Raw genomic sequence first — 17218 nt, forward strand, 5'->3', positions numbered from 1 at the left:
GCAAAAGGCTTCAACATTTTCTACCCAAACCACGAATTTTATGAAATCATCTAATAATTTCAAACATTCCATTTTTTTTATTGAACTTCTGCCTGAATTTTGATCGCATAATGCCATTAATCAAACTCTATTTTTACTGTCATACTTTTTGTTAAAAAAAAATGAAGCTATAAAATTTTCCACAGCGCTCTGAAAGGAATTTCTCGGAAAAGCGAACTCCCATCTGGATCAATATCATTAATTCCATTAGAGCAGTGACTGATGAATTATTGAGTAGAGAACTATTATAAAATAAACTCAAATTGTGATACAATCGTTAATTTGCATAAGAAATTCAAAGCTCATATGCTGGTGGGATTAATTCATACGACACGTCATAGAATAAATGAAAGTTTAAAGCTATTGTAATTTACCACTAATTACTATGAATATTTATTCTATGTATTGTGGCAAATATGTACATAGAAGGTGGAAAAATGTAGGTGAAAACCCTTCATTATTTATTACACACGGTCACGAATTATGCCGGACATTTTAGTACATTAGTGTACTTTTTACGTTGTTTCTATTGCTTACATTCCTCTACAAATATACGTATGTGTCTAATCTCTAATAATGTCATACAAAAGTGCTCGTGCTCAATGAATTCTCAGAGTCCCTAATACAGTCCTGTATGATTTTTAGTCAGACAGATTGTGCAGATTTCTATTATGTATGACTGCTTTTTACATAAAATATAGTCAAACACATACAAATGAATCGCATAGCATTTATTGTTATTTAAAAACACTGAGACACCATGTCATGTGTGACATTGCACATAATAGCGACAGTATAACGCGGAGAACAAACTGAACGGCTACTGTTGATAAGTGATAACCTAATCATGCTTGTGCGCTTACACATTCTCGTGTGTGTTGTTTATGTTGTCATGCACATAATATTTGTGAACAGAGGTGACGTTCCCTATATTCAGATCTTATACTCTGACATTGTCACACTGTACAAATTTCCTCACTTTTTCACACAGTACAAACTACGTAGCAGCTAAGTGGACATACGCGACAGTGGTCGGTTTGCGGGTCTCCAAAGTACAGGAAGTAAACTTTTAAGCAAACTTGCGCCAGTAGTCACAAAATCCTACAACCACGACGTCACGGAAATTATTTACAATGTGATTCACAAGATTATTTCGTTCCTTTCTTCTTTTCCAATTTTTTTTCCCGTATTTATTATTTTTCTCCTGCTCACTCCTCACAAGAATTATTTCACTTAGGTCACACGCTGTGGTGGTTCCCTCAATGTGCTATATTTTTTTTGAGATTTATTCTTTTGATGTGATTTAAAATTCCACATCCGGACGAAAAACACGCAGTTGACATAAAAACGGAATAATCCCGTTTGAATACGCACATAAAGAGAGGAGTTTAATTCAAAGTGAATAATCCCGTAAGGGGAGAAAAAAGAACTCAAAGTTCTCTTTCACACTAAATCACTATAATGACCAAGAATAATAACTTTATAATGCATGACCTGCTCCAAACTGATAAGAAAGTCACACACTCCCATGACGAAGGAGATAAGGTGTTTTTTCCTCTCGTCTAGAGTGTACACACTTTATGTATTTGCTGTATAGAATTGAATAGATAGTGTATTCCATGGAAAATACGAATATCGCTAATGCACATACTAATAGTGAATTACAGAAAAATTGTAGACATAATGAGAAATTTTCTCAATACTTTCTGTTCATCGCATTGATTTTAAATTATCTATACATACAATGTGTATGTCTCTTCTCGCATCTCATCTCATACAAAATTGTTTTCTTTTTTAACACACTTTAAGAACACTGAGTGCATAGATGGGCAAAAAAATCCCTTCCAACCGATAAACTAAAAGTATCTGAACCCTGTCATTTTTGACTAGCCACATGAGGTCATGAAAGTACCATATTTTCCATCAAATGGAAAAACTATACACGTGTATTAAGATGGTAATACATTGACACTATAAATGTTTTATTAGAACCTCTAACGAGTAAATCAAATTATTTAGCGTAGAGGATGAAAAAATTGTGTTAATTACATTTTCCATCTGTAATATTTGCGCACATGTATTAATTTATCATCAAAGTAGATTTGCGCAGATGAGAAAAAGTAAAGATGCTCAAAGTGTTAAGAGACTCCCAACACTTGACGGGACGCACCAAGAGATCAATACGCAAGAAAATATAGTGCGTGAGAGTGTTTCCCTCCTATTCTGGGAAATCCCACCCACGGGGAATTAGGGGCTGATCCGCGCTGCCCACGGACTATGTATTGTGCTGAATTTTCCAGGGAGTTTACACATGAGGCATGGCACTGAGATCAAGATGAGAGTGTGGAAAGAAAATAAATAATAAATTAATTGGCACTGCGGGGAAAATTATTGCTTCCCGACGCCGCGATTTCTCATTCCGTGTGTTGACGATTCGGTCGGGTTTTTCAGTTCAAGGTCGATGGTGATTTGAATAATCACTCGTTGGCCGCCTAGAGGTGTATTTACACGGACACGCTACGGTGTATCAAAAGAAAACAACGAAGTCGCGTAAAATGGCTGGAAACTTGCAATTCCTCACCATGTAATTTCTTCTTCTTGCCACAGCCTCTCTCTCACTCACACTACCGCCGCCACAGTAACTTTCATGCCGTCAAAATAGACAACTCCACTGGCGCCTCATGTTCATTATACCTTGAGCTGGTGTTGCATATTGCCTGGAGTGGTTTATAAAAAGTGCCAAGAGAATGCAATGTAAATTGCAACAAATGCCGAGAAATAAAAACACCAAATAAATGAGATTGCAGAAAAATATTGCTTCCAATGTGTAGGAGCGTACGAGAGAAACTGCAGCAGATGCAGCCACGACAGGAGGACGATATTAATGGAGGGAGATTCAGCTGACAAAGTGTCCTTTCGGTCCTTTCGCAATGAATGCATCCGCTCTCTATTCTAATCAAGGGGTGTCTCAGCATGCAGAATCTATGCCTCAAGTTTCCATTCCGCCAAGCAGATCGATACACTGAATTTATATAGTTTTAACGCGAAAATTTTCACGAATTCCCAAAGGTAAAGACTTTTTTCTCGCCAACCCCTATTTTTGCAACCCTTGTTCGCAAAATTCCCTCTTCTAGCACTCTTCTCGACAACGGACAAAGGCACATTCAAAGCAACTCACCGTGAAATGGGGCTCTGCAGAGACACAAATCGTGAGAAAAGCTACACAATCATGCGCAGCTGAAAAGTCGTGATTAATTTTCCTTTCGCTTTTCACCACCTTGGACCAGACGACACACAGTTAGTTGCGAACGCAGAAGCGACTCCGGGGACGACCTTTACTTTTGCATTGTATTACAACACCAATATGCAATATAGTCCATACAGTCCACTAATGTCACTTATTACAGTCGTTCCAGGCACAAATATTTATTCCTTCTCCCACGGCATTGATTCTTACGTCAATTTGCTGGAGCTGAAAGCACACTCTGGGGCGCGCGCGTTACAATTAATTGCACTTCCGATCGAAATGTCCTCAAGATTGATCAGCAAATTTCGCTTCCTTCAAAGCACAAAATTGTATCTCGTAGAGTTATGAAACTGGAAAAGTTTTTAAAGAAACTTTCCTGCACAGTCAATTATTTTACTCATGACTACGTTATCAAAAGGCGATTCACTTTCTGACCATTGGCTGGTTTTCACTGGAATTGTCAGTGTTGCGTATGTGTAAGTGGATATTATTGGAAGTAAAACATCTTCAATTTATACTGTACAACTCCTGTCCGTTTTTTCTCTCTGTCTCTCCTATTCTTTAGCCACACTCACCACCACCTCATTCGCTGGTTCTAGAAGTTTATGGTGTTAAAAGTGAAAGATACAAAAAAGTGGATGGAATTTGGTGATACGAAGTAAGAAAATATGAGAAAAATATTTAAAACATTGTGAGAATCGTGAAGAAAAAAATCCGGTTTATCTCCGTATGGAATTTAGATAGTATGTAAGAAATTCAAGAAAATATGTATGTACGTAGTATATCTCTTCGTGTATATGTGATATAACCTACTAAATACTCTCCATTCGATATTCCAAAATTGTAAGGAGAGGAAAGAGAGACACTTGGCGTAGCGCAATTGATTTGTCTCTTTTGGCAAATCAATGGAGCAATTCGCTGTTTGCGAAAAAGGTGAAAAGCACCCACTTTATATTCTATCCGCTTTTCAGCATCACTCACAGTTTTCTTCCTTTTTGCATTATTAATTATATCATTATATTGTTCCCATTTTATTATTTCGCGCGTTCTTCTTCACTTCGCTAGCGGCGCACTTGTGGAGTGTCGCTTTTTTCTCTGTCGAGTATATTCGCGCCTCCTTCCCAAAAAAATTTAATTCATCACAATAAATAATCGACAGAACATGAAAGAAGCAGCAGCATCGCAGCAGAAAAACGAATTAAATTGACGAATTGAATTTTGACTGGGCGAAGAGAGAGATAATGTGAGTGAACGCAGACTCTGGGGCGAGTGAATGAGTGAGGAATCAGAATAGAAGCACATGAGAGATACAAACTTTTCACGAAATGAAACTCTTTCTTCATTAACACAGTCTCACACGAGCCAGTGCTATAAATCTCGTGGCCTGGGCACAGACAAGAAAACTTCAGTGATTTTCCATCAAAATTGCAATGCGATATATCGAAGCATTCGCCACAATTAATGTACAACTTGTTGAACTCAAATGCACTTTTGTGTTTTATCAGTGGCTGCCTTTTTTCTGCACACCACACACTGTCTCTCTCGCACTCACGCCGCGGCGCCTCTTTCGCTCCCCTTCGCGCACTTTTTTCCTCTCTTAAGGTATATATATTTGCTCAGCAGTGTGGCTGCCCCGTGTTGTATGTGGCTCCGATGGCACGTCGATCGCGAGTGAGGCCGGAGTGCCTGTCCTAGTTGATTTGCGCCAGCCAACAAACAGGCACCAGCGCCAGAGCGACAACGACAAAACGATAATTGCCTGGCGCACACTTGAGCTACGGCGATGCTCCTGCCCTGGCCGCGGCCTCTTGTCGTCTCGCTCCCGCTCGCACTCCGGCCGCCATCGCCTCCCCTCTCCGCCCGTACACAGCACGCGCGTGAAGATGTGTGCAGCGCCAGAGCCGCGGCGGGGGCCAGCGAGAATCCCTGATTGATCGCGAGGAGTCCCGCCAAGGTCATTGGCACTCAAGCACCGAGCTGACCTCAATAGCATCACCTGAGCGCTCGCGAGATAACTCACAAGCCGCTCTAATCCCTCATCCAGAGTGCCGCTCGCGAAATCGGCACACGTAAAAGAGTGACAGGGAATTTCGAAACGTGCTACGAAGTTGATGCGAGACGATCACTTTCGCTTGCCTTGAAAGCGCGTAAGGACATTGAGACTTCTTGCATTAACCCATTATTTCAATTTTAGAAATATTTTACGTATTTACATGCTAAACACAGAAATTACAAGAAATCAACATTCACTTCAAAAAAATTTTAAATACCATAATTTTGATTCTACAATTTCAGTGTTTTGTTTCTTTCAGGAACGCTATAATCATATTGAACTCAGACAATTCTATGGAAAGTTTTTAACCCGCTAAAAATATTTGTACTAAGATATCAGATAATTGAAACGGATTTTAAGCCTTTTAAAGAAATTTTTTTTTAACTAAATACAGAAAAAATCCGGCAACAAAGAACTTAACTGGAAACAAAATTATGATTTTTTAACATCGTCATATTTCATGTAATCAATAAACTATAAGTCATCTGTAATGGCAACTGAGGTATGAACTTTTGTGATCTTTTAGGCGTCAAAAATATTGAAGAACTTATGCATTTTCAGTGTGAGCATTCGGCTGTCGATTGCTGCCTTGCGACAGGGACGATTCCGATTATTGAGAATCGGTAATCTTGGTGCAAGTTCCTGTCCTTCCGCCACATGTGAATGTTCTTGCTCAACGTCTTGCTTATTAAGCCTCGCAGATTGGCGCCTTGTCAATTCTGATGGTACACTCAGTGTCTTCCGCCTGTTCCGCTTGTTGTCTTCAGGTTTCTTTTCACCCTTCTTGGGACTCACCTCGTGCAGGGACGTCAGCGATCGTTTTGGTTGACACATTGCTCCACTTAGTGTCTTTCGCCTGTTCCGCTTGTTGTTGTCTTCAGGATTCTTTTCGCCTTTCTTAGGAGTGACCGACACAAGACAGGATTGGTCCGTCAAACTTGGTGGAGGTGAACAAACTTGGCTCCTTGATTGACTCTCATTTACATATTTCACAATCACACGTGTGTTTATGAAATTCATCCAATCACCAAAATTATCAGGAAAATTCTCACTACAAAGTGAGTTGAGACTGACTGTGCTCGACGATGCTGTGGCGTTTGAGTTTGTAAATTTTTCATAGTCTCTGGACTTTTGGGCGCCGGCATTGTCAGACTTTAATTCGGTCTTTGTTGGATTCTCCTGGATCAATTCGAGAAACTCTGAAGATTCAACATAAACTGATTTCGTCCTCGAACGCAGAACTCGTCTCTCACTAACGTCTGTAAGAGGAGACTTTGCAAACTCTTTTGTATCACTTTGACCCTTCTTGGGACTCTTGACACGCTGTAATGGCCGAAAATCTTGCAGTTCCGAACGCTTATTCACATAGTGTGAGCATGAGCGTGTCCTCAGCGTTAATTTACTTAGTTGCGGTAGCTGTGAACATGCATGGCTCTCACTTGCATACTTGACACGTCTAGTTATCCCTACATTAGATACATTAATTGTACTGTCCGGAGACTTGTCACTGCAAACGGAGTTGAGTGTAACTGTGCTCGAGGACGAAAATGTAGTTGCACTCTGGAGCCCCTTTGCTATTGCATTATCGGATTTTAATTCTGACCTCGATGGCATAAGTGGCTCATCATTACACGTCGAATTTTGCTTATTGTCAATCTTGCTGAGACTTCTTTCAAAGTCTTTTTGCATAGGATCGCTTAAATCTGTACTTCTCTTCGTATACATTGAGTATGAACGTTTTCTGAGTGTCAATTTCCTTTCATCCAGTTGCCCTGAATTCTCACATGAATTCTCTAAGCGCATTTTCTTCTTAACCGACATCTCTTCACCTGAATTCCCTGCATATTTCTCATTAGCTGTGCTCAGTGTTGACGGTGCAGCGAAATTTTGGGTGCTTGAGAGCTCAACAAATCCTCTCTTCAGAGATTCTCTTGGTTCAATTTCTGTTCTGATCGAATTTCCCTGTGCCAATTCCTGTCCTGTGGACTGAGCGCAAATAGACTTTGCTCTCGAACGCAAAATTCGTCTCTCATCGTAGTTCTCCAAAAGAATTCTCGGAATTTCTGTAGTCTCTGTTTGTGTTGAAGATTCACCCTCAGAAGTTTGTACACTTTGAGCAAGACTTTCTTTGTTGCCTGAGGAGATCTGCTCATCCTTTTGCTTGTCAATTGTCTGGAGCACTTGATCGCAATCTGAGCACGTGTACTTTCGACGGACGTAGTTTTTATCACAATTCATGTGAATCCCACAGGAGCCGCAAAATTTGCAAATCCTCATCTTCCAGTGACTGGCATTTGTGGAGCGACCGGTGGGGCATCGACAGTTCTCAGCACTGCAAGAAACGTTGCGCTCAAGTTCGGAAAATGCCCGAGGTGCCATTTCCCAAGATGCATCTCTAAAACACACACAAAATGTACATTAGCATGAAATGTTGAGATATTCAGAGCATACGAAATACCTGTCAGGAATAAAGACATTGCGGTTGATGAGAAACTCCCTGAAGACTTTTTCATCGTTGCACAGAGGGCACCTGAAGAAGTAGCCGGCCGAGAGAGCGCACTGCGCTAGACACGTTCTGTGAAACCACCCGGACGAGCAACAAGGCGTCCGAATGGATCTCAAGGGATGATACTGTTCCATGCTGCAACTGCAGATAGTGCAGATCTCCTCGGAGTTATGAGGCTCTGCATCGTCCGGCAAATCAATGTGGCGGTGACAGAAGGATTGGAAGGTGTTGTAAAATATATACCGAGCATTGTTTTTTGCTCCACACACGGTGTGAAAGAATCGAAAGCACTTTTTATTGCAGCAGGCCACGTTGGCCCCGGTACCGCGGCAGTAGGTACATTTCTGCAAAGAGATAAGAGCGCCCCTGAACACTTGACGCCAATATAACCCTCTTTTGACACTCACCTTATTTACAAATTTCTCCGCACATTCCAAGATATCAGGCACCAGGAATCCACGAATGCCCTCATCATCCTCACCATTCTGCTCCATGATTGTTGTCAGGAGCTGAAAAAAGGGCACTTTTAGTTAGAAATTGGGCTTATCTCTTAGCGTCTCCCGGAAACTCACCAGACAGTAGTAGTGAACCGAGACGCGGCCCTTCCGCAGAAACTCTCCGTAGTTGACATCGTCCTGCTCTGAGGACTTGCACAGGCTACAGACCAGCATTGGAATTAGCAATAAAACTCCGCAATTCACTCAAAGAATATCAACTTCACATACAGAGCGTCGGCTTGCAATGGAGAACTCGCCTAGTTCGCGCTTTTTCTTTGACACATCCCTATTGACGCTAACTTCACACGATTGTTAGAAAAGTCTCCAAAAACGGTTTATTGATATATTCGCTTTATTCTCTGAAATTATTTTTAGATGTTTGAGAAGAAAATTAATTCTTTTTCAATTCTGACTGAATTTAAAATGTAGGAATATGAAATTTGTATGTGTACTGAGATTGCAAAGATTAATCCAAAAGTTTTCTTCTTTGGAGACTTTGAAATCGAAATGTTGGTTGCCATGAAACTTTAAAAATGTCGTGAAGAATTCACAGAATTCATCGATGGCATGTAATGAAAAAGAAAAACAAAAATTAATACCGGTTATCATAATCCTGTTCCGTACTCGATTCTATAAAATACGAAATCCTCTTATTATCTGATAATAAAGCCTTTTTATTGATTGAAATGTTCTTCAGATTATTACATAACAATGGTATTAATCCGTTCTTTGGAGTTTTTTTTTATCTTCATTTTTACTACTATTTGTCAGTAATATTTATGTGAAGTTTTTTCAAGGAAGAAAATGTTATTCTTTGGTCAAAAATTGAGTGCAGCAAATGCATTTTGCATGTGGGAGATTTTACAAAAAATGTTTAATTAAATGTGTTGTAAATATTTGTATATTAAAAAGTCTACTTCTCTATTATTTAATCTTTCTTCCCGTACAACTATTTGCTAATCAGCTTTCAAATCTCACTCAAGTCTATTTTCTAGTTTATAAATGTTTAATCACAAATTGTCATGATAGATAAAAATGTATGAGGATGTCCTTCTAAAGGAAAAAATTATCCTACAATGAGATATAGTGATAAAATAGTAACTCTACTGATTATTGATTCTACCCCTTTTGGGAGATTAAGGGCCCGTTGTCTCAAACAATCGGTATACTATTCAATGGACAGAGAGATTATTGCCAAATATTTGAGAATAGCAATTGGATCGAGAGTATTTCCTTGAATTGCACGAAAAGCTGAGAATAAAGTCTGTGAACTACTCGAGCGTCATCAGCAGTAGAAACCTGAATGATAAAGTGAGGTCAGACGTGACCACGACCGCTCGAGAAACTCCTTGATCCGCTCACTATCACTGACTGTGTGTCATGTCCAAGCAATTCAGACCACTTAACTGATGCAGTTCTTCTTCGGGCCGCGTCGCTTCTTAAAGCCGCCCATCTGCTTCAACAGTTGCGAATTCTCGTCATCAATATCCGAGTGCGGATCCCACAATCTCAAGCGCCGAGGGATGTAGATTAGACCAGCCAGGGTGATGACTGCAAAAGGAGGAGGTGAGAAAGTGTGATTAATTGCCTCTTGCAACGAATGTTTATGGCCACAGAAGTGGAAAAGCTACAGATTCAAGATGAAGATAATTTTTTTCAAGACCTCTTGACTAAACCAAACATCTGCAATGGGAAAATAATAGAAGACAAAATAATGTTGATATATAAAATCATTAAATGAAAAAAAAGTCACCAATGTCCTTGCGAAGCTCATCATGCAGAAAGATCAACTCTGATACTCACAGTTCAAAATGCAGGGAAATGTGACGTAGAAATTGAAAGTGGTGGAGCGAAAATACAAGGCCTCCGTAAAGTATAGCACCATGGTCAATGCCAATCCACAGCCCCCCATGCTGACTACCCTGGAAAACGAGTGCGGCTATTAGCATATCGGAAAATTGCTCAACTCCTCCACAATTTCCGGCACGAAATGCCCGGAGAAACACTCACGGTTTGTAGTGGATGTAGAGGGTGCAGTGAACTAAGGCTATCGCCTTCAGAATACAGTACATTCCCAGGATTCGGGATACGGTGAAGTCACCTGAAAAGGGAAACTGTGAATCTCTGCTGTGTCCGCACGACTTGGGGCAGGAACCTTCAATGAATTGTGCATCCATGTGGTCCCCGAGGAAGCTCCGTCGCTCAATGTAGCAGCGAATGGCCGTGCCAAAGTCCATGAATGCAATGAATGCTATCCATCCTGTGTCAGGAAAAGCGTGGAAGAAGAATAATGGTGCATTTTAGTTAGGCGGTCTCTCGATCCGGAAACGAAGCAATGGAAAATATTTACCACGGAAGGCGTAGAGAACCTTTCTCTCCATCGCTGTTTGGCTGGGCATTTTCCTGAAAAGAGTCACACACACACAGTGTATAAATGGCCTATTTACATTGAATAGCGGCGAAATGGGGGAGAACTCACGAATAATTTATGCAATCAATGTCCCTTTCCTTTCGCCCCAATTAACCTTTACAATGGGTGGTGGAATTTATGGCATTTTCGCACTCTGTCCACTCAATTATGCGCGATTTTCTGTGACCTGCAAGTGAAGAGAAGACTGCAATGTGCAATGCAATAAGAATAGCGCAGAATTTATGTCATTTTTCCCTCTTTTCTTCGAAACTCCTTCCATAAATAAACAATAGAGATGACATGATATTTCGCAAAGTGCTAAAACTCGCACTATTTAGGAGATGTTATTCCTTGATTGAAAAGGAAATTATCAGTACACGAAGAATACAAAGCAGTATTGTGCAAATTTTACAATATATTCGACATAATTGTACGTATCTTGCTTCAAAATTTAATATTTAAATACCAATAACACTATTGCTCCTCCATCCAAAAAGTCAATCGAGTTTTGTTTTGCAGAATTCCGGCTTTTGCGAAAAATCACTTCAATCTCTGTTTTTCAGAACAAGGAGTCACTTACTAGTAAGCACACTATTAGATATGAATCTGGGAAGATTTTCAATGCAATTCTTATCAATTTTATCACAGTATTTAGGGAGAAAATTGATTTTCCTCGCGTTTCTTTGGTGATTGTTTTTCTTCTCAATCAGCACGGCAGCCAATATAGGCAATGCGAAAAGGGAAGTTGTCACCACTGTCCGAGGATGTTTTGATTTTTCAGCCTAGTGGATTTGCCTTTCTGCACATTTTCTCCTAATATGAGCAGTCCAAGCAGTCGACAAGTTATAAAACTCTACCGAGACTTACTGAAGTATGGCGAACAGTTGAAATTTACCGACAAGGAGTACTTCAAGAAGCGCATAAGGAAGGAATTTGAAGAAAACAAACACTTAACCTCTTCAGAGGATATTCTCTTCAACTTCAAGGTAAACAAGTCACATTGATCCAGGAATTTTGCATTTATTTCGCTCTCCTTACTTTGCAGCGTGGAGAAATTCTTCTAGCAAAGGCCAGGGTTGTGTAAAATGCTGAAATCTGTGGTCTTCCGCTATTTCCCTAGGCCATTTCCTAGCTTGAGCATTGCCTGTAAATCCACAATTGATTACTCTCGAGTTCCGCGGATCCTTGATGAAGATGTCGAGGTAAGCTTTGTCAGAGGAAGCGGCCCTGGAGGACAAGCAGTAAATAAGACCTCCAATTGCTGTGTCTTGCGCCACAAACCGACGGGGATTGTTGTTAAATGCCACATTCATCGATCCGCGAGTCAGAATCGCAAGGAAGCTCGTGAGATTCTCACCCGGAAAGTCGACAACCTGATAAATGGAGAATTTTCAGTGGAAAATCAAGAAAAATCTTTGGAGCGACAGAAAAGCCGGGAATCTGATCGCCGACGGAAGAAATTGCAGGAACTCAAGAGGCTATGGAAAGAGCGAGAACAGCCAGATTAGCTCTACAAATAAGTTTATTTTGTAGTTTTACCATGAACTAAAGTCGCCAAACTCGTAGGCAATGTTCTTTCTTTTCTTTGACGATGGACCTGGTTCAGAATTCGGCCCTTCACGCTTTTGGGATTCAATCTTAATGTACTTCCCCACACCTTTTCTGTACGTGATCAAAGGCTGTGCTTGTTGTTTCTTCCTCTCCTTCTCATCCAACTCCTTTTGTTGCTTCTCAGCTTCTTCGGCGCGGTCTTTAGCAAGCTGGTCATCCACTTCTTGGAAAGGATCCACAAATACTTGTGCTCTCTGAATGATGATGTCCTCAATTGGCCTGTCCTTGTTGTCTACCTCAATTTTCTCCATTTCATTAAATGTCTCCAGCCCTCCAACCAGCTTCCCGAACACCGTGTGCTTTCCATCCAAGTGTCGACACGACCGGAAAGTGATAAAGCTGAAAGTATTTTTCAATATAACTTCATATTCCAAAACCTTCCTTAAGTCAACTCACAATTGCGATCCGTTGGTATTTGGACCTGAATTGGCCATGGAGAGCATCCCTCGGCCGGTATGAGAGAGATTCGGCTTGAACTCATCCTCGAACTTCTTCCCCCAGAAGGACTTTCCTCCAGTTCCCGTGCTCGTGGGATCTCCGCCCTGAATCATAAAGTTCCTGATAGATCTGTGGAACTTGGTGCCGTCATAGTATCCTTGCGAGGCGAGTTTGATGAAGTTTTCGCAGGTTTTCGGCACAACATCGCAATGAAGCTCCAGATTTAGGGGTCCGAGGTTGGTCTGCAGCCTCACGTAGCCCTTCTTCTTCACTCTCTCATACCTCACTTCGTCTTCGGCGATTATTGCTGCCTCGTGATTGAGGGCAGTCTCCATGGTCGTGGAGGTGAAACTGGCGGCCACGGCACCTGTAGAGTAGTGGGCAGCATTGAATTTGTCCGCCACCTTCTTCTCCTGCACAATCTCTTCTGCCGGCTTATAGTCCTTCTCTAGCTGCTCCAAGATGTCTTTTGTCTCCATCGAGATGGTTTTAAGGCGACCCTTGGGATCCTTCTTTTCCGCAAGCTCCTCCTCCGTCTCCACACGCAGATTCTTCCGCACATGATGGAAGGTGGAAATATTGAACTTTTCCAGATTTCCCGGATCTTGCAGAACGATGATGTCTTTTCTAGTAAACGGAGTGTCATCTATTAGGTCCTTCCAATTTTTCGTTTTAACGTTAAGCTGCTCGATTGCCTCATGCGAAAACACATTTCCTGTTGTGGCAATGGCCACAATGTGGGAGTTCTTTGTGAAAGGCTTGAAAAGAGTCGGGCAGTGGTAGAGATCATCGTGGTTCTTCTGGAACGTCAGCTTGATAAGGGACTTTGCTTCCAGTGGTTCTCCGGTGATTGGGTTGATTTTGTATTTTCGCAAAAAGTCCACAATTGCCTGCAGTTCAAAGATATTGCCATTTCGGTCGCAGTAAGGATGCTCAAAAGGGACCATCGAGAGGCTACAGTGGTCGAAGGGGAGTCTCTTGAACCTGAGATTCTCGTCGTCCTTGGAGTCCACTTTTTTACCACCGTAGAACTGAGACCACTCTGTGTACGTGAGGTACATCTTGTCCTTCTGGTGCTGTCGTTTCCCCATTTTCGCGGGTTTCTTGTTTTTCGCACAGAATTGAAAAGAAAACACGCAATGAAAATCACAACATATGTTGACAGCTGTGTTCACCACGAAGTGCGCTACGAGCGTCGCCTCCGAAAAATTTCTCCACTTGGGGCGCTGCTATGCATTAAGGCGAATCGCGCCTTTTCTTTCCAATTATAACGTTACAGTAACTCTGGCTTGAAGTGTCTGAAGTAGTTTATCAAATACCTGCTTGATGAATTAAAGGTTTGGTCATTGAGTTTATCTCATCTTACTGGATGGTAGCGATGCTGTTAGGAACCAACGAGTGCAATTAATTTCTGAAACAAGATTTAATATGTATATGTTTCATTCATGTTTCACATCTGCCTATCGAGATGGCACGGAATCAGCTATTGGATTCCTCAAAGGTCATTCCGTTCCACAGTGTGAGGAAGTTGGCAATTTCAGTCTTATTTAAAGTCCATTAAGAGTTCATATATTTTCGAAGGCAGCCTATTTTAAATTGCTCACAGTCGCCGTCTGAACATGCTCTGCTCCACTTTTTTAGCTCATCTTCTCCCTTCAGATGTTGTTGAGACGCATCAAAGAGAGCAAAACTGGAGTGCAGTCCAAAATGGATCGCAGCTGCATTTATAAGAGAATATGTGCAAATTTGGACCATAGAATGCTGCAATTTGAGTCATCTTTTTGCTCTATTTTGTCACGCACTGAAAAAATCTCATCCAACACTGCACGATGTCACACTAATTTCGGTCACATTACCAATTAAGAAATAAGAGAAATGTTCTTTCGAGTGATTTACATACGTTAAATTAATTTCACATGGCGCTCTTTGCAAATCTTCCAAATTTCCACCCTAAATTCTGCTTTCTGTGATATTTCTCACATATATTTCCATGGTCTTTCAACGGGCTGAATTCTATGGGCATTATCAAAAGTTCTCATCAATCACACAATCGAACGTGTGATATGACCATGTGATTGACAGTTTAATTTCCAACATTTGCCTCTGTGTGATATCGCTGAGAGAGTAAATTTGCTGAGTTCATTGAGAAAAGAGACACATTCGTGCCTTCGTAGTGTTCATTCACTCGAAATAATTACAGCGCGAAGTTCATTAAAGAGTTTATAAATTTATCCCACATTCACACAGAGAATGGGATGCAAGAGAGGCTATAAGAAATATGCTAAAATGTTTGAGAGACATTCTTCATATCGTTTTAGAAAGATATATTATAACGATTCTAACACGTTTGGTATTTATGTTGCATTATTGCAGGTGTGATAAATAAAATGACATCTAATTGTGCATTTTGTCCACAAATTATATTTATTTTTATGCATATTGATTCAATTTTCTGGCTCACTGAATCGCCTCGGGATTTTTAAAAATAAAATGAACTCTTATAAGAAGCGTTCAGCCGGGTTATAAAGAGACTTGACAGCCGGGTACCTGATGCGTTTTCGGAAAACGTCCATTCTGGGTTCATTCTGTGTTTTGGTGCTTTGTTTACCAAAAAATGGCTGGCCTAAGAAAGCTTGTCAGTGAATTAGAACAAGAGGTGATCGACTTGAGGCGTCAACTTGTGGAGAAGGAACAGCACTTGGCCCTGGTGAAGTCTCAGGTGGAATACTCAAAGGAAGAGCCCAATAAGCTGACCAATGAACAGATCGCCAGATACAGCCGGCAAATCCTGGTTCCGGACATTGGCATTCGTGGGCAGCTGAAGCTGAAAGAAGCCTCCATCCTCATTGTTGGTGCTGGTGGTCTCGGTTGCCCAGCTGCTGTCTACCTAACTGCTGCTGGAATTGGCACTATAGGCATTGTGGACTATGACACCGTCGAAATTAATAACCTTCACCGGCAGACTCTCTTCACGGAAGCTGACATTGGCACCGCAAAAGTCACTGCTATGGAGAAAACTCTGTACCGGATGAATGGACGAGTGAATATCAATCCTTACCATGCACAGTTGAGCAGTAAGAATGCTTTGAAAATCATTTCTGAATATGATATTGTGCTGGATGCCACTGATAATGTAGCCACGAGGTATCTACTGAGCGACGCTTGTGTCCTGGCAAAGAAACCGCTGGTATCCGGCAGTGCCCTCCAATTCGACGGTCAGCTGACGGTATACAACTATAAGGACGGACCTTGCTATCGCTGCATTCACCCAAAGCCACCAAATCCTGATCACGTGCAGAACTGTGGTGATGGTGGAGTTCTGGGGCCCATCACGGGTGTCATTGGCTCTTTGATGTCACTTGAGGCTATCAAGATACTCCTAGATTTTCAAGGAGTTCTCTCAAGGAGTCTCCTCGTCTTTGATGGCTTCGATGGAAGGTTCCGGACGCTGAAATTGCGTGGAAAAACTGCTGATTGTGCTTCTTGTTCAGAAAATCCGACAATAATCGAATTGATCGACTACGAAATGTTCTGTGGAGCTCCGGCGAATGATAAAGATCGTCAAGTGGATCTACTACAGTCCAATGAGAGGATATCTGCACAAGAGTACCTTGAGATTACGACAACGAAAACACCACATCTCCTGGTTGATGTGCGAATGCCCAATGAGATGGAAATCTGCGCTCTTCAAAATTCCATGAACATCTCAATTGAGGACATAAAGAGTTCCAAGATTGAGGACATCGCGAAGGATTTGGCCAGCAAGAAACTTCCCATTTTCATTGTGTGTCGTCGTGGGAATGACTCTCAAAAAGCAGTAAAGATGTTGAAAGAACACATCAAAGGTGAAAATGCCCCAAAAGACATAATTGGAGGACTTCACGCCTGGACGAAGAATATTGATCCAGGCTTTCCAATCTACTGACATCAGTAAGTAGATGTAAGATCGTCACTTGAGAATGATTTTTATCGTTTTCTTCTAAGCTCAGGACAAATTTTATTACAATTTATTTTATTATCTAAATATCATTATGTATTTACAAATTTTCTTTGCTCTTCGTTTGATTTGTCTCAAATACTGCTGAACAATGCATAATTTTATATGTTCTGCGTTTTGCAAATGACATGCAAAAGGTCAGAAAATCTTCCTCTTTGAGACCAGTTTGTACTTAGAATTATTGCATAATTTTGTCAGATTGATCTCAAATTTTTCTGCATATAAATTCAATTGATAATAATAGATTTACAACACTCAAATGAAGATACAGTCTTAGCGAGATTAAATAAACAATTATAAAATGACACTACAAAGTATATTCCTATATCTTAATATAGACAACATCAGAGATATTTTCCACATAATTGATTATCAAATGTGGAAAATCCTATTCCAATTAAGCAATTTTTGAAAGAACTG

At 40.9% G+C, this 17218-nt stretch overlaps 7 protein-coding genes across 8 annotated transcripts in view; 3 read left to right on the top strand and 4 right to left on the bottom strand.

Moving 5' to 3' along the window:
* LOC132259081 (high affinity cGMP-specific 3',5'-cyclic phosphodiesterase 9A) overlaps positions 1-4591 on the bottom strand; it is a 59085-nt gene extending 54494 nt beyond the window's left edge. The window contains exons 1-2 of the mRNA XM_059756629.1: positions 4235-4591; positions 3218-3881 (exon numbers count right to left, since the gene is read on the bottom strand). The gene's annotated coding sequence lies outside the window, so the exon portion shown is untranslated. The remainder of the gene's footprint in view (positions 1-3217; positions 3882-4234) is intronic.
* A 1245-nt stretch (positions 4592-5836) lies between these two features.
* On the bottom strand, positions 5837-8584 carry LOC132258907 (uncharacterized). Its single transcript, XM_059756457.1, has 4 exons — positions 8418-8584; positions 8253-8354; positions 7798-8189; positions 5837-7734 (listed from the first exon to the last, which is right to left on the bottom strand). Exons 1-4 carry the CDS (start codon positions 8514-8516, stop codon positions 5862-5864), a joined length of 2466 nt encoding a protein of 821 aa, XP_059612440.1. The 5' UTR covers positions 8517-8584; the 3' UTR covers positions 5837-5861.
* A 423-nt stretch (positions 8585-9007) lies between these two features.
* LOC132255576 (uncharacterized) lies at positions 9008-11446 on the bottom strand. 2 transcript variants are annotated; one of them, XM_059751672.1, is made up of 7 exons: positions 11333-11446; positions 10822-10939; positions 10693-10745; positions 10498-10602; positions 10353-10443; positions 10146-10264; positions 9008-9893 (listed from the first exon to the last, which is right to left on the bottom strand). In XM_059751672.1, exons 3-7 carry the CDS (start codon positions 10739-10741, stop codon positions 9745-9747), a joined length of 513 nt encoding a protein of 170 aa, XP_059607655.1. In that variant the 5' UTR covers positions 10742-10745; positions 10822-10939; positions 11333-11446; the 3' UTR covers positions 9008-9744. The 2 variants fall into 2 exon arrangements, with proteins under 2 accessions (XP_059607655.1, XP_059607663.1); XM_059751680.1 differs by having other exon boundaries at positions 10822-10957; positions 11333-11441.
* Positions 11447-11509: 63 nt separating this feature from the next.
* LOC132255602 (mitochondrial ribosome and complex I assembly factor AltMIEF1) lies at positions 11510-11912 on the top strand. Its single transcript, XM_059751701.1, has 2 exons — positions 11510-11738; positions 11798-11912. Exons 1-2 carry the CDS (start codon positions 11571-11573, stop codon positions 11834-11836), a joined length of 207 nt encoding a protein of 68 aa, XP_059607684.1. The 5' UTR covers positions 11510-11570; the 3' UTR covers positions 11837-11912.
* LOC132255591 (mitochondrial translation release factor in rescue) lies at positions 11838-12316 on the top strand. The gene has a single exon (XM_059751691.1). It carries the CDS (start codon positions 11838-11840, stop codon positions 12258-12260), a length of 423 nt encoding a protein of 140 aa, XP_059607674.1. The 3' UTR covers positions 12261-12316.
* LOC132255568 (RING-type E3 ubiquitin-protein ligase PPIL2) lies at positions 12288-13972 on the bottom strand. The gene is made up of 2 exons (XM_059751660.1): positions 12760-13972; positions 12288-12702 (listed from the first exon to the last, which is right to left on the bottom strand). Exons 1-2 carry the CDS (start codon positions 13890-13892, stop codon positions 12288-12290), a joined length of 1548 nt encoding a protein of 515 aa, XP_059607643.1. The 5' UTR covers positions 13893-13972.
* A 1266-nt stretch (positions 13973-15238) lies between these two features.
* Positions 15239-16733, top strand: LOC132258964 (adenylyltransferase and sulfurtransferase MOCS3). The gene has a single exon (XM_059756538.1). The coding sequence runs from the start codon at positions 15416-15418 to the stop codon at positions 16724-16726; it is 1311 nt and encodes a 436-aa protein (XP_059612521.1). The 5' UTR covers positions 15239-15415; the 3' UTR covers positions 16727-16733.
* The last annotated feature ends 485 nt before the right edge of the window (positions 16734-17218 follow it).

The sequence above is a fragment of the Phlebotomus argentipes genome, unplaced genomic scaffold, assembly GCF_947086385.1.
Source record: "Phlebotomus argentipes unplaced genomic scaffold, Phlebotomus argentipes genome assembly contig_6, whole genome shotgun sequence".
In the NCBI taxonomy this organism is placed as follows: Eukaryota; Metazoa; Arthropoda; class Insecta; order Diptera; family Psychodidae; genus Phlebotomus; species Phlebotomus argentipes.